Here is a 22,576-nt window from a genome sequence, read left to right as displayed (position 1 = left end):
AATCCCCCTTCCCCTAAGAAACCTTCCCTTCTAAACTTTAATTCTTTGACAAAGGGGAGCAAAGTTGAAAACGGCATGTAGTTTCATTTCATTGGAATCTTGTGTGTGTGGTGTCCCTACATTTTGCTGGGGTGTGTGGATTTTCTTCCCCCCCTTTTCTTCCCCCCCACTGGAAAAGGCTGAAAGAGGGGGAAAGTCAGAAAACACACAATAGTTTTGGTTCAGATTTGTTTCATTGAAAATTCTAAGAATTTTTTTTGTTCAAAACCTTTTGTGCAGATATGTGACTAAGCCGAGTACCCCAGTACACTGTATAATAACACTTTCATCCATCGATCTCAAAGCACTTTGTAAGGGTGGCATGGGATCATAATCCCCATAGGGAAACTGAGGCACCGAGCAGGGAAGTGACTTGCCCAAGATCGCCCCATAGCACAGCAAGGAATAGAAGCTGGGTCTCCTGACAGCGACTCCCACGCCCCATCCATTGGGCCATGTTTCACCCCAAACAAAGAACGGAATCGTTCTCAATAAAAGACTAATTTATTTCCTTGTGGTTTGGTATATCTCAGTCCCCTCCATTGTTTTTAAAAATAAAGTGATTTATTAATAACCTCGTCGGACATGGCTCTTAATGGGGTGACAGTACGTTCCGTGAGCCCAAACGTGTGCAGTTTAAGGCCTGCTGGACACACCACTGACTAAATGGGTCTAGTTCTACCAGTAGGCCCACGTGTGGACGCAATTACATCAGTATGGAGGTGCTCTACATGGCAGGGGATCTCCGCCATTTTTTCTTTCTGGGGCCCCCACAACAGGCTATAAAAACGCCACGGCTCACTTGTGCCCCAACAACTGTTTTTCTGCATATAAAAGCCAGGTCCGGCGTTTGGGGGTAGCAAGCAGGGCAATGGCCTGGGGCCTCCACGCCACAGGGGGGGCCATGATGCTAAGTTGCTCAGGCTTCAGCCCCCAGGTGGCAGGGCTTGGGACCCCAGGCTTCCCCCCCATGCGGTGGGGCTTTGACTTTCTGCCCTGGACCCCAGCAAGTCTAAGGCTGGCCCTGCTTGGCGGATCCCCTGAAACCTGCTCATGGCCCCCCAGGGGAATATAAACTGTACTGGCAGGAGGTGCCTTGGTACTTGTATAGCTGTATCCATTGTAGGGGTTGTCCAGGCAGGGGCACTGGAACAATTGTATAGTGCAGGCGTTGCGAGCCATTGAACCAAACGGTAAATCCTGCCTACGATGGAAGCCAGACGTTTGGTTGCTATTATTCCTTCAAGCCAGCAAGAACTGCTGCACCCCTGTTCCACTGCTCCTGGGCTCCGGGATAGCTCTGTTTAAAAACGAACCCCACCCCTAGCCACCAGTTTCTGCAGAGCTGGTAGAAAATCTGTATGTAAAGCCAGCCTAAATCCCATGGTCAAGGCAAGAAAACGGGGACAACAGTTTGTAAAAAGGCTGCGGTTAAAACAGACTCCTGTTGCATCCATGGCACTTCAAATGGACACATCTTAGGCACCTCTGTCTTGGGCTGGTAGAGAAGGCTTTTGACCTGTCTTTCAAGACTTCTTGAATGATTAGTTACTTTCACGGTAGCACCTCCAGGGCCTCATTGGACTGAGTACTGCACAGATGCATAGTGAGAGAGAGTCCCTGCCCGAAGATCTAAACAGCTCAGGAAGGATTCGTTTTTAATACAGAGAGGGGAAACTGAGGCCCAGAGGGAGGAAGGGCTTGCCTGCAGGCAGAGCTGCACTGGTTAAGCCAAAGGTGTGTGTGTTATACCAATGCCCAAGGCTGGATGGAGGTGACCCTTTCAGTCGGAGCGCTTTATTTTGATTTAACTGAAATCAACGAGGAGCAAGTTTAAGATCAGCCACTGTTTAAACCAAAATAAGAGAATCCACTCAGTTTGCATCAGCTCAGTGATGCCAGTGTGTACGCCAGGCTTAAAAGACTGGCCTGATCTCACACCAGGCTTCTGACCAAGCCAGGAACTGAACCCAGATCTCTCAGTCTAGCCTCCCACGGCTTCCTTTTCTCTGGAAAGGAGCCTGGACAGCGAGTGAGGCTGAATGGGGGTGAAGAGGGCGTTAGCCCCATGGGAACGTTGATCCTGGCTTCCATTCGCTTCGTATTCCAGGCATGGGGTAGATGGGCAGGGACAGTCCTGACCCGGGGATCCTTGCAAGAGGAGGTGGGATGGGGTGGAGACCATGGCCTGGCTTCCTTCCTCCCATCACAAGCTGCTACTCCTCTGTCCACAACTCAGGCTAAGTCCACACTAACACCCCTTGCAGTTGGCAGATGCTCAGGAAATCTCCCCCTATACTGGATGGCTTGAATCAGGTGGGCCCATGTGGTTAGCAGGCTGAGGTGTGCCGATGCAGAGCTTAGCCAGAGAGGGAAATCCCATTAGACGCTTGCACTCCTTTCGGGGTCCTCGGAGTTCACAGCCGTCATGTACCCATCCTGATGATCCTCAGGGACCTGGATGAAACCAGAGACACAGGGTGACACAGGGTATTTTCCTGCTCAGACCAGCTGGGGACAATCAGAAACCTTGCGCGGAAGAGACGCTGACTGTGAGCCATGACTCTGGGCATTGATGGTGACCATAATACAGCAAGTGGCACCAGCTGAGGGCATGTGTTAGCATTAGACACAGTGATTGGGAAACTCTTTTCCTATTGTGGAGAAGGTGAGTGTTAGGATGTCGGTGACAGTTTCAGGGCAAATGCACCTATTTCCCAGCCCCCTACGGTCCTGGGAGGGGACCCACTTAAAGGTTTCTGGCTCCCAGCCACCGTCTCTGTCATGGCTGATTTTTTGTTTAAGTCTCTGGCCTGGGACTCAAAAGATCAGGGTTCAATTCCCAGTTCTGCTCCAGATTTGCCCCGTGACTCTGGACAAATCACCTGGGGCTACGTTTTCAAGCGCTCCCACTGGCGACTTTACAAAGCAAAGGCAGCTGCTGAGCGCTTTGGAAAAACCGGGCCTTTTCCCCTCAGCGTCTCAGTCCACATCTGTCAAATGGAATGGATCATTTTTTTGCCTAGTTAGGTGGCAAAGCTCATCTGGGCAGGGCCTGAGTCTCACTATGTGTACATGCAGCCCCTTGGCTCATGGGGCCCTGATCCTGGTCTTAGCTGCTAAGTGCTATGGTGAAATAAGTCATATGTGGCGCTCAGTCTGCTACGGCTCTTCAAACGAACCCCAGGGATCAGCCTCTGCTGCTTGTGGGACCTTGCCGAAAGAAGACGAAATCAAGGATTTACCTCCCAGTAGATCTGATCCTCGAAGCACTGTGTGTCTGGAGGGGACCCAAGCGCCCTGATTTTCAAAGTCGCTCCTGGGAAAGTAAAAGGAAGGGTGAGGGGAAAAGTTCGTCCCATTCTGCAGTCTCTTTTCAGAGGTACTGGTCACCTGCAGCTCCTCTTGTAGCCAGTGGGAGCAGCCAGGGCTCAGTACCACTAAAAATCAGGCCCACTTATTTTGTTGCCTGTATTTTGGATGTCAAACTTCAACTACCCAACTTTGAAAAACTTAAGAGTTTTTAACAGCTGCTGATTTCCCGACGCCTTGGTTTATGCTGACCTCTAGTGGCCGGACAGGGGTTTGGCACTCAGTGGTTATAGTATTTAATAGGGATTTATGGAGAACTAATTTCGAAGTGTAGACGCTACTTAAGAGAGGATTATAAGCTCCTTTATGTTCTGTGTCTGTACAGTGCCTAGTGCCCCGGGGGCCTGTCTGTGACTAGAACTCCAAAACGCTACCACAACACAAATAATTAATAATAGTAAAGTACTCGACTTGAGAATCGGGAGACCTGGGTTCAATTCTCTCCTCTGCCACAGACTCCTTGTGTGACCTTAGTCAAGTCACTTTAGGCCCAAATCTTGAAAGGGATTTAGGAACATAAATATCTTTGAGGATCTGGTTCTCATTTGGTTCTCTTATTGGCAAAATGGGGATAATGATTCTGTCTTGTCTATTTAGACTGCAAAGTCTTCAGGTCCAAGGCCATCGGTTGTTATACCCACGTGTGGTGCCTAGCCCAATGGGGCCCTGATCTCTGCCGAGATCTGTGCTACTGCACCATCAATAACTGCTATTGAATCAAACCAAAAATGCTACACTTTGTGGTCCCGAAGCCCTGTAGCAACGTTACCATGAGATGTTCCTGGAGTCCTAGGTGCCGACTCCGTGGGTGCTCTGGGGCTGGAGCACCCACAATAAAAAGTGGGGTACCACCAATCAGCTGTTTGGCAGCTGGGAGCGGGGCTTGGGGGCGGGCGGAGAGCAGCGGGCGGGAGCTTCGGGGCAGGGGCAGAGCCGGGGTGGGAAGAGATGGATCAAAGGCAGGGCCTCAGAAGAGAGAGCAGAGTGGGGGCAGGGCCTCAAGCGGAGCAGGGGTGGAGGATAAAAGTCTATGTTTCTGCCCGCGGTACTGGGACCACAGTGAAAAGATGCCCCATCAACAGGCACAAAGCTCACCCACGAGGCTCCCTCCGACCACCGCGAACCCCAGCGTGATGAGTAACGCGAAGAACTGGTAGGCTCCCTGGTACTTTGCCGTCCGGCTTCCATTGGCAATTAAAGGGAACACGTCGGCCATCCTGCAAGATCGGTAAGACCAGGTATGTGTTGGGAACTCCTGTAACTGATGCTGACCAAGGTAAGGCCTTGTCCCCATCACACGCCTGATTCATTTAAGGGGATAAGAATCTACTGCTGCTGGAAGTCAGTAGAGTTATTCCATTAGCTTGAGCTGTAGCCCGTCTGCTCCTAGTGCTGAAGGTCACCTGTTCAAATCCTGCCCATGGGCCAGCATCAAAGCCAGGTTGTGGGCGCTCAGTGCGGCTTCAGGGACTGATGTTTTGCTACTGTGGAACTAATGAAGCCATAGAGATGTAACCGTGAAGGATTGCCTAGATACAGAAGGATTCAGAGGCAGCAGAAAGGGTGCAGTGTTAGGGGTGTGGAGGATTTGGACAGTCCTCGACCTCTGGAGCTCACTCACTGCTTGTCCCCTGACAGGGGCTTTTTGGGGGTGGATCAGACGCATCTATTGCTGGAGGGGGAGCTTACTGTCCACAGCAGTGGATAGTCCTGCCACTGAGGAGCAATTCCCTTCACCTCCCCATACTCCGGTTTCCCCGTCAATATGGCTGCAATAATAATGTCCTTCTCCCAGGGGTTGCGTTACGAGGCAGAACTAGTGTGAGTAAAGCACCCAGGGTTGGAAGGTGCTCTAGATAGGCTTGGCTGTCAATGTTAGTAAATATCTGATGACTGAAATTTACAGCGGGGCAAAGTAAGAAAAACAAAAACGCTGCTTAAGAACTTGATTTCAGGCTGTTGACCTGTACATTTTGCCACGTGCCGCTGACTCTTTGCACCTTCGAGTTCTAAAGCTTCACCTTCCTGCATCTCTGCGTCTAGTCTCGTTAACTAATGACTGTCTGATGGCCTCTGTGGTCTGTCCACCCCCCATAACTTCCCCACAACTGTGAACAAGTAAATAGATAACTTGAAAAAGAAAATGCTTTAAAATAACCCTTTGTGTTATCCAGCGACCATATTAAAACATAGTCGTACGTTGCTGAGTCTCGCTGTAAAGCCTGGGTCTTCGATATGTGGGCTATTCCCGCCCCCCCATGCCCCGAGCAGCGTTGCGAACAGGTGTCGGGGGAGGGGATAGGAACTGCCCTGCCCTTTCCATAATACACACTGACCTTCTGGTGCTGGTACACAGGAAGGGGGTTCTTGGTCCTGAAAAGATGGAGAACGGCTGCTATAGAAATACCGTCTCCCAGGGAATAGCCGTGCAGTGATTCTCGGCCTCTTGGTGGCCGTACGGAGTTAGTGAGCAGAGGACAGGGTGGTGTGTTAGTGAACCGTGCCCGCTCAATGCCTAGCGTGCATGGAGCTGCCTAGATGTCACCTCCCACCCACTCCGTCACTGGCATCGGGTGGGGCGCGATTTACGATCGCAATCAAGGAATCCACTGAGGGGGGAGGGTTGGGATGAAGGATGGTCTCTTCCCGTCCTCTCCCCCCCCGCCCCCCAAGTGAGTGAGACTGGCGTGCCGAGCGGCGCTCACCCGTCCCCGTAGACGTCTTGTGTTGCCAGAGCTGCCACCAGAGCTCCCAGGAGAGCACCCAGGACGCCCGGCATCCCATGGAGGTTGTGGACCCCGCACGTGTCCTGTATTTTTAGTCTGGCGTCCAGGATGGGCTGTGGAGAGCACAGAGGGGTTGTGAGGACATGAAGGCCTAGAGGCGCGTTCAGGGCACGAGTTCTGCAGCGAGTATCTAAGAGGCGCAGTGCAGGGGGTGGGAGGGCTTAAAGCAACCTTTCTGGACTGCCCTGGGGACTGGAAAGCCCCTTGGTGTCACTGAGACATCCCTGGGGGCCTGTCTAAAGGCACGTCCACGCGGGACCCTTCTTACAGCAGTGTGGAGAGTACATAGATGGCTTCCTCCCTCCCCCTTGCGCAGGTTCAAATAGCAGTGTCGATGGCAAGGCAGGGCTTAGGCAGGCAAAGGAAAGACGCGCCTGACCCCTGTGGGTATGTTTCCAGTACAAACCCTACACGGTTCTCTGCACGCACAAGGTAGCATTCCCGCTGTCTTCCTCCTGTGCCCCTGGCCAGAGCCGTTCGCTGCCACCCGCATGCCGCAGTGTGGACGCAGCTCGCTTTTCGCTGCGGCACATGGCCACGTGTACCCTACGCGTCACCGCCAGCGCTGTGTAATACAGACATGGTTTAGGCCCCAGCAGTCCCCACCCCCGGGCTTCAGGGCTGTTCTTGAGGCCTGGCCCCCACGGCACACCCGATGCTGGGGGTAGCGAGGCAGAGGCAGCAGGGCGGCTGTCTTCCACGGTCCCGGCGCTGGAGGAAACCTCCCCTGGCCCCAGCTGGGGTTTCAGGGCCTCTTTATGCTGCTCCAGTTCCTTTTCCCTGTGTAAAGGAGGGTGAGGGCCTTGCTAGAAGGCCTGAGTCTCACCGACCCCAAGGTCCAGCACAGTGGGCAGAAAGGAAACTTTCACCCACTTTGAGGGCCCTGGCTGGTGCGCTGGAGAAAAGGGGCCTTACTGCCAATGAGGATCAGGCCCCACATTAAAGGTACGTACGCACCCACGACACGCTCCCGTCCGTCGTGGGTAGAGTGCCTGAACAACATGCCCCCCGCATGGGTATAACTACCAGTGTAGGTTGCAAGGCACCGTTTAGGCAAGTAAAGACACACCTGGCCTCTGTGGGTGTGGACCCTACATGGCTTTCTACGTGCCCAAGCAGGGCCTTCCCTGTCTACACAGCCCGACGCTTCCTCCCGTTCCCTGGCAGGCGAAGTTACACGCCACTGTGTGACCACTGCCCGCTTTTCACTGTGGCGGGTAGCTCCGCGGACCCTCTGCGCCGCGGCAAGAGGCGTGCTGCGTAGACGTCGCCGACGGGACGTACCGTGAGGAATTTGAAGCCCAGGGTAGAAACGAGCCCAGCCAGAAACCCAGCGATCATGGCACCGAATGGAGTCAGCATCATCTCGCCTGACGTCCCGACCACGACCCCGCCGGCTAAGGCTGCGTTCTGAATATGGACCTAGAGAGAGAGCATGGGGGGAGGAGCTCAGTTCAGACTCCCGCACCCACCGCTGGTCAGGTGCGGTGAAGACTGGAAGGAGAGGTGGTGAGAAAGTTGGGAAGAATTTCAAAGTTGCGTCTGGAAGGCACGGTTCAAAACAGCAGCCCCTCGAAAGGGAAATCTTAGATCTTAGAAGGCCCAGAGGGAGAGGAACTGTCCCCATAGTATCTACCAATGGTATTTATGTGGGCTTCATCACTACAGCACCAGAGCACCTCTCAGTCTGCAGTGTATTTATCCTCACAATCTCCCTGTGAGGTAGGGCAGCACTATTGCCCCATTGTGCAGATAGGGAGACTGAGGCACAGAGACTGAGTGACTTGCCAAAGGTCACAGAGTGAGTCTGTAGCAGAGGAGGGAATAGAACTCAGGTCTCCCAAGCTATTGGGCTAATGTCCTAAACACTAGGCCATCCTTCCTTGCTGCCTCTGGCAATATCCTTGAGAGTTTTATTGAATTAAGTTTGTCTCTTTGGGCTCCCTTGTATTAAATGAATGGTTTGTGGTGTTGTGGGCTGAGATTATTTGTAACCTCTCAAGGGGCGGGGGGCAAATGTGACAGATGTGAGACCTGGGGCTTGAAATGACTATAATGACCAATGTGCCAGACAAGAATGGACTTTTAGAACAGAAAGCGCTAAGTGGTTTTCCTGGAGAATAGTTGGGGGCAAGGAATGCAAATTCCCCACCGCTAGTTACACCAAAATCCAGCCTTTTGAAGCTACACCCTGAAGATCGCGTCACTGCCTGCTGACGGCCTGGTACGTGAAGACAAGATGAAAGGCCCAAGCTGTATAAAGGAGAGGCTGAACTGTTCATGGCGGCGGTGAACTGACACAGGTGTGAACTTATAACCATGGGGAAAACCTGATTGGGGGTTTTGAAGGACTGACACCTCCCAGAGCCCGAGTCTGGAGTTGGAGTGGGCTCTAGTGAGCCTTTCAGCGTGTGGGTAAGTTCTTGTATTGTTTTAAATAAGTTTTCTCTGTAATGCTGCTACCTTAAGAATAAATACGCTTGCTTAGAAAGCGTTGGGTGGTAACATAACTGCGAGCAATTACGCTGCTCGTTGCTTTCTCTCCAGAGGCTGCTTGTGCAGCCTGACTGGCTTGCTGGGAATATCACAATGCAGCCTGGAAAACCCTCAGTCAGGAGGGAGAGAGACGGGGGTCTCTCTCCAAGCAATGTGAGGGCTGGAGAACTGGGAGCGCCTGGTGGACCACGATGGGGGAAATACAGGCATCCTCAACTGTGATGCCCATAATCCCACCTGCTCACCTGTCCACCATCTTGGGAAGGATGGTCCTGGCGAGACAGGTCTGCACAAAGGGAGCCCCACTCTTGTGCATCTCTGCAGGTCGCCAGGCTCAGGGCTCCTCTCCTGCAGAGCCTCGGGGGTGCGTAGCAGAGTCCACACGGCCAAAAGACTGAGGTTCTCATTGGAAGGGGGAAATGTGTCTGGCAGGAGACTTGGGGGTATGGGTGGCGGGTATCGAAGGCCAAAGGAGGCTAAGCCTCCCCTAACCCAGACCATGGCCCCCCTGAGGCCTCCCCCTTGGTCCTCTTCTCCCCTGAAGCCAGCAGGGGCTCAGCTGCAGACGACGGCCAGTGGTGGCTCGGGGATCAGGCCAGTCGTGAGGGTGGTGGACTCGGGGCTCAGGCGTGCCCTTGGGAGGAAGGGGCGGGGCTGGGGGCTAGCCTCCCCGAAGGTAGGGTTCACCCACCGCCCATGCTTGGGGAGTCAGCAGCAAAAAGACAGAGCTGCCACTGAGTTGACTCACCATGTCCAGTTTGCCTTCCCCATTGATGAGGGCTGACGTGGCAAAGGTGGCCAGCGTGCTAGCGGCCAGGGAGAAGTAGGTGTTCATGACTGTCCGCTGCTGGTCATCGCCACAAGCTGTAATGGCAGAGTTGAAGCTTGGCCAGAAGAGCCATAGATAGATTGTTCCTGCATGGGAAGGAATTAGGAGTTGAAAGCAGATTTGGAAGGCAGGGAATCTCCCACAGACCTGATGGGGAATGTTCTGTGAATGCTTTTGCTTTGATCAAAAGCCGCTTGTTGTCAAAACCAACTTTTTTTGACGGAAAATGGGTCTTTGACCAAAATGTAAATGGGCATACACGCTTTTCTTCTGGGTTGAAATTTCCTGTTTTTTCCATTGAAAAAAACAGAAAATGGAAGACTAAGTGTTGGATTTCGGTTAAATCAAAACCTAAAACACTTTTACCAAAAATTTTCAGTTTCTGATTTTTCAACGAAAAGCGCCCCCCCCCCCCCAGTTTATGGAAAATTCAGAGGGGAAAATGTTGGGTTCGAATCCATGCTCTAGAAAAGACTCAAAATTTGACTTTTCTGATGGAATTTTCAGGTTTGGTTTGACATAAACGCCCCCCCCAAGAACTGCTGCTGAGCAGACAAATCAGCTATTCACCCAGCTGTTTACTGAGAGAGTTGTTTACTGTTTAACAAAGGACTTTTCTAAGTGCCCTATAATACACATGCTTGCTTGGATTGTTTTGAAACTTGCTGTACCGTATCTCTGCCAGTCTATACTGTTATGGTCACCACTTTTACAAGACTCTAATATATTTTGTACAAAGCATACCTTGTGAGAGATCATTGGAAAACTCATATCCCGCTGAACATTATTGTCCTGGTAAAATATGTGTATCAACATGGTATGGTAAGTTATAAGTTTCTACTATATAACATTGCTGTAACACAGGGGTTCTCAAACTGGGGGTTGGGACCCCTTAGGGGGTCACAAGGTTATTACATGGGGGGACACGTGCCGTCAGCCTCCACCCCAAACCCCACTTTGCCTCCAGCATTTATAATGGTGTTAACTATATAAAAAAGTGTTTTTAATTTATAAGGGAGGTCACACTCAGAGGCTTGCTATGTGAAAGGGGTCGCCAGGAAAAAAGTTTGAGAGCCACTGCTGTAACGTGTTCCAGAGCTAAAAAGGCAGGTCCAAACCAGTTCTTCAAAGACGCATTAGCACCCCCAGCCAGGTGTTAACGAGCTGTCACTGGCTTAAGCAGCCAATCTTCAGCAACATGAAGGTGTAAACAAGAAATTCACATGTCATCACAGAGATGGTTCAACCCGTAAGTCCCCAAGAAGCTACTTGTCGCCTGCACCCCAGTCAGGAGTAATCCTCAGAGAGGGGAGGTTGGTATAAGAGAGAGACAGAGGCCTCCTCTGCTCATGACATCAACAACTCTCGAAGAATTGAACTAAGAGGGGAGTGGTCCCAGCAGCTGTTCAGTGGTCCAGACGGTACCCTGGGTAATGTCACACTGGGACAGGGTTAAGGGTCCAAATTTGGAGTCATCTGAGCAAGGGGATCTCAAGATAAAGCCCCCTAAAAATACCACAGACATAGTTTTCCAATTCGTCAGATGTTATTTTGGCCCCATCCGGGGCTCGAGCTACGTGTGTTCTGAGTCCTTACCGATCATAGCAAAGAGATCTGAATGGTACACGGAGCCTTCCCTCTGTCTGCTCTTGTCCAGCTGGGGCCGATACAAGATCCGCGAAACCATCAATCCGAAATAAGCCCCGAAGGTGTGGATGGTCATGGAGCCCCCAGCATCCTTTGCCTGGTTGGTACAGGAAGCAAAGGATGGTGCTGAAAAGGGGGCAGGAGGTAATACAGTCTGTACCACCACTGGGCAGCATGTTTTCAGCCCAACTGCGCTTAGCAAAGAAACACGGATTCGACAATATTGAAATGTTTCGCAAATTCATGTCGGTTTTGTCGAAGGCTTTGGTGAGCAGGGGAAGGGAGGGAGCCCTAAAAAATCTTTAGAAATCTAAACAATTGACTTGAAAACTATTTTTCATTTGGAAGCTTCCTGGAATTTTATTTTAAAAACAGTTTTAAATGCTTGCAAGAAAACATAGCTAGATTTATTTAAAAATAAAGGTGGGGATAAAAACCACCCAAAAACTAAATGAAAATAATTACGCTTTGGGTCAAATTAAATGTTTAGTTTGACCCAAAACAATTTTTTAAATTTTATTTAGCCACTGAACCAACAAGTCAGGTATTTGCTCAGCTTGACAACCACGCTGTGACCCAGCTTAGAACAGCTTAGAACAGCTTCCTCTGGGGAACGGAAGAGCCATGAAAAGTGTGACTTACCCCAATGACGCTGAGCAGGACGAATTCATTAATACCAAAGAGTGTGACTTCAAACAAGGCCATCAACAGCAGCTGGATGGGGCTTGTCTTGCCCAGAACTGCTCCGAAGGAGATCAGGACAGCTCCGGAGCAGAAATCGGCATTGATCATGCTAGCAGGAATAGTGAAGAAAGTAGAACAGGTTGCAGGAGACTGTTACCCCAGGCAGATTGCCAACACAAGACCAGTTTCCTCTAGATTTAAATGGTGCAGGGACCCTTGCGCCTGGGTGAATTTCAGCCTTCAGTTTAATGGATAACGGAGAAGATTGTGCACTTGACAGTCTGGGAAATTCACAAGGGTCCCCAAGAGAAAAGCTTTCCAGAGAAGGAACGGCAGAATCGGTTAGCAGGTGTGATTGGAGACTTTGGAACAGAAATGCTAGGCTCATCTAACGAATGGGTGGAAGGGCTAAGAACTGAGCTGGAGGATTTCACATCTGTGAAATTACCCAGCCGGTATTGTGGTCTGCAGGAGGCCAGATGATCTATTGATCCTTTCTAGTCTCGATCTAATGAGTGAAAAAAGCCCTTCTGTTGTTCCGTGTATTACAGTAGCCTCAACTGAGATCAGAGTGCATTGTGCTAGGTTCTGTCCATACACACAGGGAGAGATGCGCTCCGCCCCGGAGGCGAGAGAAATGAGCTCTTGTTATCCCTATGGTACAGATAGGGAGCCGAGGCCCAGGGAGACAAGGTCACAAGGGGAGTCTGCAGCAGACATGGGATTTCAGCCTAGGCCCTCTCATGCCTACTGCCAAATCCGCTTTTGACTGCTGCATAAATGAGCAAATCAGGCTGAGGCAACACAATGGCGTTCTGATCACAAGCATGTCTGACATGAACATCTGTGCGGCTCCCTGGCTTAGAGCTGGACCCGGAAGGAAAGCTGTATGTGTGACTTCACGCCACGTTACCATCTATCCGAGCGCCTCTGAACCTTTATCCTTGCAACCCCTGGGAGCCAGAGCAGGGCTGTTCTTCCAGTTTTACCAATAGGGAGCTGAAGTACAGAGACTTACCCACTGTCACACAAAGAGTCTGTGGCCAAGCTGGGAATGACCCACCTGACATCCTTCCTCTCTGACACCTGGCCTCCAGCCACTCACCTCTCTATTCCGATGTGAATCTTGCCATTGTGAAAAGAGTGGAAAAAGCCTTGGATCAGTGTAGACCACTGGATAGCGAACGCCGCGATCAGGAAGTTAAAGGCTACGCTGCCAAATCCATAACGTTTCAGGAAGGTCATCAAGAAGCCAAAGCCGATGAAGATCATGGTGTGGACATCCTGGAAACCTGGGGAAAGCATCACAAATGGATTTGATCCCGGGGGAGAGGGAACTTGTCAACACATTTTCTGAAATATTTATTTCCCCCCACCCCACCCCAAAAAACCCTCAAGTATCGACAGCTTTTTGACATGCTCCAGGATTGGTGCAAAATAACCCAGGAGGGGAGAAATCCACAAAAATGTTGACTTTTTTTTCCGTTTTTTTTTTAAATCTGAATTTGAAACTGCCTTTGAACTTCAAAACATTTTTAAACTTTCTGTCAGGAAGAAGAGCCGGAGAATCCACCCCAGAGGATATAGGTAGACTGCAGTGCTAAGATCATCCTCTCAGCACAAATGCAGGTGAGCGTTTCCCAGGACCGTTTCTTTCCCCTCTGCTTTCATCAGAACAGAGAGCAGCCCCCAGCCGGCTCTAGGAAGCCATCATCCAGGGCAAGAGAGCAGCCAAGCGACCTTGAGAATTCGCCGAGCACGGACGTGCCATGTGGCCCCGTTCTCTGGGGCTGCCCCATGGAACGATGACCTCGCTGAGTGGCAGCTGCGCAAACACTGTACCTCACCGCTTTGTTCTTCCACCGTTCAGGCGGGACGTAAAAAGCAAGGTCCTGACATTAAAGAACCTGTGACACCTTTCGCAAGAGCTCTGGGGTGTCTCCTGGACATTTTCCAACTGGAGCCACTCCCCCCACCTCCCCACTTTTCAGAAGTGAAGAATCAGAAGTGCAGTGCTCCACTCCAGACGTGGCTGCATTTCAGTGGGGGACAGGTGACCCCTGTTCTGTAAAGCACTTTGGAATTCTTCCGGCTGACTAGTGCTACGAAAACCTAAGTCCTGGTTAGAAGCATCATGAACAGCGTTGCACTTGTAAGGGCGACATTTCCACCCAGAATCTTACGCGGCGTTACTGTGGGAACATGGACAATAATTCTTAGCCATCGCAGAGCACCTTTCCTGCCTAGATCTCTCCTTACAAAAGTGGGGAGCGGTTACAGATCATTGCTAGTTCTCGTGATTTTATCACAAGTCTCGTGATATTTGCTGTTCTTGATAAAGCCCTGCTCTGGGAGTCAAGTGGTGGGGGGAGAATTCAAAGCCACTTCTAGCCCTCATGTCTGCAGAGAAAAGCTTGCAAGTGCAAGTGAATCTAGTGCACCCTAAAGGCTCAGAAACCAGACAGAAGATAGATAGAACCCGGAATTTTGTTTTTGTTTTTTAATCTCACAATTTTAAGCCAATATCATGATTTCTTTGGGTGCCTGAGCCATGATTTTTTTTGAACCGTTATGGAGTTCGCAACACTGTTGCTATTATCCTCATTTAGCATACAGGGAAACTGAGGCAGAGAGCGGGGGAAGAGGTTTGCCAAAGGTCACACAGCAAGTTAGTGGCAGAGCTGCAAAGGGAACCAAGTTCTCATCACTCTTAGTCCCTTACTGTAACCATTAGACCAAGTGGGCTGTTTGTCCAGTTAAACCAGTTGTAAATCCAGAGTGACTCCCCTGACTCCAGTGGATTTTAGATCAGTGAAAACCATCACAGAGATGTGGCATGCCAAGCCACTTGTGGAATCGCTCTGAAACCAGTGCGCCAAATGCAGCTGGGAATAAGGTCTTATTCTCCCTGGTCCAGCACCTCCATTTTTTCATTCATTTTTTCATTTTTCATCCCTTGTTTTCATTCGCACCAGTGCTAAGCATGTGCACCGCACTATGGGCCTGATTCTCACTTCCGCTATTAAGGTCCCTTTGCACTGCTCTGGCAGCGTGAAAGCCCCTTTCACTAGGCTAGAGCGGCATAAAGGGGCCTTTGTGTAAATGAGAATCAAGCCATCAGCACTGGGTGGGTATAAAAATGATTGTAACTTTCATGCCCGGGGGAAGGGGGGCGGCGGAAATCGGGTCTATAGCAGGAACAGCAGCGAACCAGAGAGCTATGCGAGTACAGGGTCTGCTGTGTTCTCTTAAACTCTCCCCCTTCACCACCCCCAGCACAGAGATCTGCCAGCTTCTTCACCACCCCCTCGTTCCACAGGAGTTAACACAGCCCACAGAGTGCCAAGATCCTGCGCGGGTGTAAACCGGTGTCACTCCACGGCAGCCAATGGGACTTCACCGATTAACACCTGGGTAGCACCTGCCCCTCCGTCTCGTCACCTCGCTGCTGCCAGCGTACGGAGCTAACACTCGACACTGGTGACAGTCACAGGTACAGGCTTTCGCTCATGGCCTCCGGCCATGCCACCGTGTGCTCTGCATGGAAAGTGACTAAAGTAAATATAAACTCTGCAGGTGCACAAGCATTAGGCTCATGATTCAGGAACAAAGCAAGGGCCTGGTCTTGTGGTGCCCTGCACCCTGTGGGAGTCCTTTGCTCTGGTGTGAAGTGGGTGTGAAACGGCGCCTGCCCGATGCTCATTTACGCCAAGACCCTTTACGCTGGTCTGGCAGGTCTTAAAGAGGAAGTAGACTCATTACACTCCTGCTAAGATCCTGCTTCCCTTGCCAGAGTGGTGTAAAAGGCCCATGGTATAAAGGACACTCTGCATCTACCACTGTGAGGATCAATATATTAAAGATGACAAAACGTTTGGGAGATCTACCAATGACAAATGCTATCTCAGAGCCTGGTATGCTTAGTTTATGATTTTGTAGCATTTTACACTTATTTCATACTAGTGCCAATAACAACCCAAGGGGCCCAATGCTGATTTACACCAGGGCCCCTTTACCCCACTCTGGCAGTGTACTTACATGTGCTTGACACCCGTGCTCTGCCCAAGTAGAATAAAGAGGCCTTAGTGTAAATAGGACGCCCGCGGGCGCAAGGTACAGGGCAGTGGAGAATGAGGGGGCATCTACCCTGCAAAAAAAGACCCACGCAGCAAGTCTCAGATCCTGGGTCAACTGACTTGGACTCACACTCCAGGGCCAAAAATAGCAGGACATCTGGCCCTCAAGGCTCTGAAACCCAGTGTGCAGGGAGGGTCTCAGAGCCCAGGCTCCAGTCTGAGCTCGAACATCTACATGGCTATTTTTACCCATCACGTGAGCCTGTCAGTTGACTGGGGCTCTGAACCTCACTGCTGTAGGGGTTTGGTGCAGGGGGTTGGTGTTTGGGGGTGTTTTTGCTTGTAGTGTAGACATGCCCGGAGATGCCAGGTCTCCTAGCTCAGTGGCGTGGTGGAAAGTGTCCTCCTGTGTGTGCAAATGGTCCTGGGTTCTAATCCTACCTCAGATGGCACAGAAGAACTGGTGAGGAAGGTTGAGTGATCACAGAGCTAGGCTGAGAGTTGGGAGACTGATTTCAATCCCCTGCTCTGTCACAGGCTTCCTGGGTGCTCCGGGGGCAAGTCTCTCCCTGCCTCAGTTCCTCATCTGTATAATAGGCCCTGCCCTGCTTCCCAGGGATGGTGTGAGGACAAATACACTAACGATGATGAGGGGCTCAGACGCTATGCTAACAAGGCCAAGATGTGGGTGTAGACAATTGTGGGGGACTTTACCCTCCTCCAGAAAACATTGTGGATTGCATTAATAAAGAAACCTCGAGCTTGGGCCAGAAGCTCGTCTATCTCCCTTTATTAAAAGTGGACAAATTCAGGCCTGGTACAAAGCTGCTCCTGGAAGCAATATGCAACAACTCTGCCACCGCCCAATAAAAAAAAAGTTGTCTACCCCCGGCTATCTAAGGCCTGGCCTACACCTGAGACGTCGGTCGCCCTAACTGCGTCGCTCAGTGCTGTGAAAGATTCTGCGCCCTGCAGGTCTCCTTAACCCCTACTGTAGGGGCAACTAAGTTGATGGAAGCATTTTTCCATTGATCTTGCCACGGCCTCTCGGAGGGCTGGATTATCTGCACTGAGGGAAAAATCCCTTCCCTGGATGCCGGAAGCATCCACACAACAGCCGCGCAGCTTCAGCTCTGCGGTCGTGTAGACGTACCCTAGGCCACCTCTTTCCTGATAGAAAGTGCATGTCTCTATGTGTTGAATGTGTGTGTGTGGGGGGGGGGTGAGTAATTCTCTTTCAGCTCTGGGTGGAGTTAAGAGTTGGCAGATGAAACTGGGAGAACCTGTAGGACGTCCGCTCCTGCTAAAGCCTGACTGCAGTTATGCGGTTGCCCTGCCTTCACCAAGGCCGAGCAGCGTAGGTCTCAGCCCTGCATCCACGTACCCCGCCTCTTGGGCAGGGGTTCCATGAGAGCAGGAAGCGGCATGGATCGCAGGCTGTGACGTGCTGATCCGCATGGTAAGGGGAGTCCTGGGAAGCCTAGAGGCAGGGTTCGCGGTGAGCTTTTGGTTTTGTGCCTGGAGCACTGTTGGTCGCAACTTCCTTTCCCCTGGGGAGGGGGTGGGAGAAAATAAAAATGACCCATCTGGCTGCAGGAGTCTTGATCCAACTGAAGAGGCAGAGGTGTGTCAGACTTGGGAGGAGAGTCAGGTGTGGCTCGGGGGGGAGCAGTTCACGTCTGTCCATTGGCAGAGCTAGGAGTTGAAAAATGTATCCTGAGTCCCAGGCCAGTGATCTGTGTGCTAGGCAATGCTGCCACCCTACACACTATTGCAGAACCATGAGGCCAACGTTTTCAAAAGTAACCACTGACTCTCAACTCTCTGTTGAAGTTACTGGAGCTATGTTGATTTACACCAGCTAAAGATCTGGTCCAAAATTGCCCCGAATTTCTCTTAAAAATCAGGTACTTGTCTACACTTAAAATGCTACAGCAGCAATGAGCTACTGTGGATAATCCACCTCCCCAAGAGGCGATCGCTAGATCGACGGAAGAATTCTTCCGTTGCCCTAGCACTGTCTACACTGGGTGTTAGGTTGGCTTAACTACACCACTCAGCGGTGTGGATCTTTTTCATGCTCCTGAGCAGTGTCGTTATGCTGAGCTAATTTTCTAGTGCAGACCTGGCCGAAATAAAGACAACGGCCTGGCCTACACGAGAAAATTATGTGTTCATAAATCCACACCCTAACCGACGTAGGTAAGCTGACCTAAGTCCCCATGTCGACACAGCTAGAAGAAATTCTTCTGTCAACCTAGCTGCCGCTTCTCAGGGAGGTGGATTACCTACGCCAATGGGAGAACCCCTCCCTTTGGCATAGGTAGGGTCTACACTGAAGATAGTGTTTACAGCCATGCCGCTGTAGCATTTCCAGTGTAGACTAGCTCTAAGCACCTTTTCCAGACCTGCAGAAGAGCTCTGTGTAGCCCAAAAGCTTGTCTCCCTCCCCAACAGACGTTGGTCCAATAAAAGCTATGATCTCACCCACCTTGTCTCACTAATATCCTGGGACTGACACAGCTATAACACTGCAAACCTAATTTCTCTTTCACTTGCTTTGCAGCGTTAGTTTCAATCTATTTCATGCTGCTCCCTTAGCTAAGGCAAAGGGGGCGTGTTTTCATTATTCCTGTAAGTGTCTGATCCGTATCTGTTTCAGGCCTGGCAGTTTTGCTGGCTGCCCTTAGCAATTTGACCAGGACATCAGGATTAATGACCCTGGTTCAGGACAACAGTCACGGGACTTTCCATCCCCATGAGTGGTCCGAGCCTATGTTTTGCAATCGCACTCATTCCAAAGAGCGTTCCTCAGCAGCGCACCGACCTCTAACCTTGTCAGTACTGGAGCAGGGAAGCGTCTGCAGTGAGAAACAATGCACTAGATGGTACTTCGATTGGAAGTTCTACGTTCTGGATTCATACAGCACCTTGCACTGTGGGTTCTGATCCATGATTGAGGCTCCTGGGTGCCACCATAATACAGATAAGGAATAGTAATAATAGTAGGATGGTACTAAATAGTAATTATAATTAATAGATCACATTGGAGATTTAAAAACATGTGTCTTTCTCAACCAGAACCTGATCTAAAGCCTGTTGGAGTCAACAGAAAGTCTCGCAGTGACTTTCACAAGCCAGGTCCTAAGCTGTAAAGTGGTTGTGTCTATGGTTAAGTTTATGACCGATCCACACAGGGTAGAAATTTGAGCTGGTCGGAAAAACTCCAACCAAACAATGTTTCATCAGAATTGCCAATTCGGTGAAGTCAAAAGGTTCCATAGACACAGTTTGGCTTCACCAATGTTCCAATGGGCTAACTGGGGCAGTGGGCCAGGCATCCAGCCCTGGGGGTCCGGCTCCTCTCCTTTTCATGGAGAATGTTGAAATTTTTTGTTTTCATTCCAAATAGGAGTGAAACCCAATTTTGAAATATCCAAATCCCCCATGAAACGGAACTACTTTCCCCCACTGTGTATATCCCACAGTGGCCCATGATGACAGCCAGCATGTGGGAACATTGAGCAAAGTTCTGCAGAGAGCAATGAAAATGGTTAGGGAACTGGAAAGCATACAAATACGTACAAATATGTTGTTTGTATAGCTATGCCAAGCAGTGATTACTACCAACTAGAGCCCTCAACCAAGATTAGAGGCCAATTGTGCTAGAGACTGTGTGTGCAAATAGCAAGAGACATTTCCTTATGAGCATGTCTTTGCTGCAGGGGGAAAAAGGTGTGTTCTTAACAAGCATTAAAAGCCTAGCACAGACAAGGTGGGCGAGGTCGTATCTTTTATTGGGCTCACTTCTGCTGGTGAAAGAGCAAGCTTGCGAGCTACCCAGAGCTCTTCTTCAGGTACCTTCTCTCTGATATCCTGGGACCGATACGGCAACAACAACACTGCAAACAGCAAAGGAAAGTAGCGGAGGCAAGGCAGTTGTAGTTTTGACACAAGTTTGCTGGCAGACTAAACTACAGGCTCCCCTACAGTAGAGATGTAGGGCAAGAAAAGCATACCATCTACTTAACAGCACGTATAAATCCAGTGTATGCATAACTCAGTACAAAGATCTCCTTTATTAGCTTAGGCGTTCGTTATGTTGATAAAGGAGCGGTGTGCAGTGTGAGGTTATTACAAGAGATGCACTGTCAAGCAACAGGTGTTCTCCGGATATTAACACCCCTCCGGAAGGCTTCTAAATGAATGGCTCAGGATTTCTGCAGTATTTGTGCAGTCTCTTTGAGTATTTCCAAAGTTCAGCGTGGGCCTTGCTATTTCTAGTCATGACCCAGTATTTCTGAGGGTTCCTGTCTAACGTTTCAACTATAACAGGCCAATATTTCTACAGCACAGTCCGTGGGAATGGACCAGTCATCCTACAGTGCTTCGAACCATTGCTTGTCAAGCTTTTGGTCAAGCAAAGCCCACTCCTTTCTAACTAGGCAAAGGGAGATTATCTCCATCTTAAGAAGGGAAACCAAGGGTAAGTCACTGCAATAAAAAACCCACGGCACCCCATCTCAGAGCCCAGGTCAACTGGCAAGGGCGGCGGGGCTAACAATTGCAGGGTAGATGTTCGGGCTTGGGCTGGAGCTCTGGTTCTGTAGACCCACGTTCGGGCGGGGTCTCAGAGTCTGGGATCCGGCCTCAGCCCAGACGTCTACAGTGCAATATTATATGGCCGCACCAGCCCATCTCAGCTGGTCCAGGCCAGCCGTGCTCCACGGGTCTTTTATCGCTATGTGGACATACCCCAAGGCACAGAGAGCCTGAGGCTATGTTCGACACTGCCGGCGGAGGGTACCGATAGCTTCAGGGAGCATTCATCTACCTGGCGTGGGTACCGACAGCAGCCGCAGCGCAATCCCCCCGAAGCTAAAGCAGGCTGCCACAGCTTCGCTGCCATTGGTACCCAAGCTGGCGGAGATCGAAACCTGCTTACACGCTGCAGTCACCCCCTGAGGGATTTGCCCAAGGGATCTTGTAGCAGAGCAGGGGGGTTGAACCCTGTTCTCTAGCGAGCTAGGCCAACCGCCTTGACCCACAAGACTATTCTTCGATGAGGCCAAGTGGAGCAAACGTCCCCTGTGGTGCTGCAAGTTGCCGTTGTGTGATTCCCAGCATTTAAGCTGGCTCTGATTGCCACAATAAGAACAGATCTCAACCGAGGAATGAATGAATCCCTGAGCAGCCTCATGCCTCCCTTCCAGGCCCTTGACTCTTCGTCCACCAGCCCTGACTACCATTTGCTGTTGAAGTGCAGGCCCCCACGGAGCAGCTGCTTAGCAATGTCACTCACTGTCTGCTCCCCCCGAAGTCAATCGCCTCTTTCAGGCTTTAGGTTCCAAACGAGCCTCCAAACGCCTCTGCTCTGCGAGGGATGTCCTGGCACACAGAGGCGCCTTTCCCAGAGGCCAGCTCTGAATTGCAAGACCCCGGGAAGGGATTACCGTTTGCCTTGCAGCTGCGCTGCCCACCAACTCCCGCGCGCGCAAGGATAATACTCTGAGTGCTTTTCAACCCACACGCCCGGCACTGGCCTCGCTAGCTTCTCCCATGCTCTGCACAATGTTTCTGCACCAAGAAGAAAAACCAAGAGGGTGCCAACAGCGGGCACCAGCTTGGGGCACTTCTAAGTTCTTAAATTCCCCCTGAAAGTTATCACCCACCAGTCAGCATAGCCCAGATCCTCTGGGCCTCTAATGTATATACACTTCCCTTGGTGCCTGAGCCACAAAGATTGCTGCTGTTGCTCTTGATTTTACGTGGAAAGTGCTCAGATACTACAGGGATGGGCTGCAGTTTTATACCCCTAAGATAGGTAGACTGTGAGTCTGATACAGCTGTAGAGGGTCATATTTTATGACTGGAGGTCCCTGGTTCAATCCCAGAGATCAGCCAAGAAGGTGGCTGTTATATAAATGGGGGCTCATCTGGGGTTTAAGAGACTGTGGGTGTCACACACTTGAGATGAGCATCCTCTGTCACAGAGAGGGGCCATGGAACATCTGAGGCACGGAAATGCGTGGGTTCCCCTCCTACAGATGGCATCTGACCATGGTGATGGGCAATGTAGGTGGGACCTCCTGAATTTGGGGGGGGGGGGAGGGATAGCTCAGTGGTTTAAGCATTGGCCTGCTAAACCCAGCGTTGTGAGTTCAATCCTTGATGGGGCCATTTAGGGATCTGGGGCAAAAATTGGGGGTTGGTCCTGCTTTGAGCAGCGGGTTGCACTAGATGACCTCCTGAGGTCCCTTCCAACCCTGATATTCTATGACCGAGGCTGATGAAGCAGGAGCTGAGTGCATGGATGGGTTGTACTCACTCGGGTAGCGAAAGTAAAAATCGTTGTCCTGGTTGCTTTTGTTGTGGTGGCTCAGCTCCTCGTGCCAGAGTCTGGCGCTGGTCTCTTGATCGTAGCGGACGAAAAGAGCGAAGAGGATGATGGTGAAGAGCTGGAGGAGGAAGCATATTGCTGGGAGCTTGAGCCTGAGGTTGGTTGTGTGGCCAGACATGCTCCTGAGGAGGAGAAAGAAGCGTGAGAGAGATGAAAATGAAACTAATCTTCCAACCTGGCCGCAGGTGGAAGTTAACAAGCTGAGGCCCTTGTGCCAAGACTTTTGTTAATTACTTGTAGAAAGCCT

At 50.8% G+C, this 22,576-nt stretch overlaps 1 protein-coding gene across 1 annotated transcript; it reads right to left on the bottom strand.

Moving 5' to 3' along the window:
- Positions 1-524: 524 nt before the first annotated feature.
- RHBG (Rh family B glycoprotein) lies at positions 525-22,509 on the bottom strand. The gene is made up of 10 exons (XM_073322763.1): positions 22,258-22,509; positions 12,959-13,145; positions 11,812-11,962; positions 11,119-11,266; positions 9,442-9,608; positions 7,482-7,619; positions 6,117-6,250; positions 4,507-4,628; positions 3,285-3,358; positions 525-2,496 (listed from the first exon to the last, which is right to left on the bottom strand). The coding sequence occupies exons 1-10, from the start codon at positions 22,445-22,447 to the stop codon at positions 2,422-2,424; spliced, it is 1,386 nt and encodes a 461-aa protein (XP_073178864.1). The 5' UTR covers positions 22,448-22,509; the 3' UTR covers positions 525-2,421.
- Positions 22,510-22,576: the final 67 nt, after the last annotated feature.

This window comes from Lepidochelys kempii, chromosome 24 (assembly GCF_965140285.1).
Source record: "Lepidochelys kempii isolate rLepKem1 chromosome 24, rLepKem1.hap1, whole genome shotgun sequence".
Taxonomy (NCBI): Eukaryota; Metazoa; Chordata; order Testudines; family Cheloniidae; genus Lepidochelys; species Lepidochelys kempii.
Note: the sequence above shows the minus strand (reverse complement) of the source record. Positions and strands in the feature narration are given on the sequence as shown.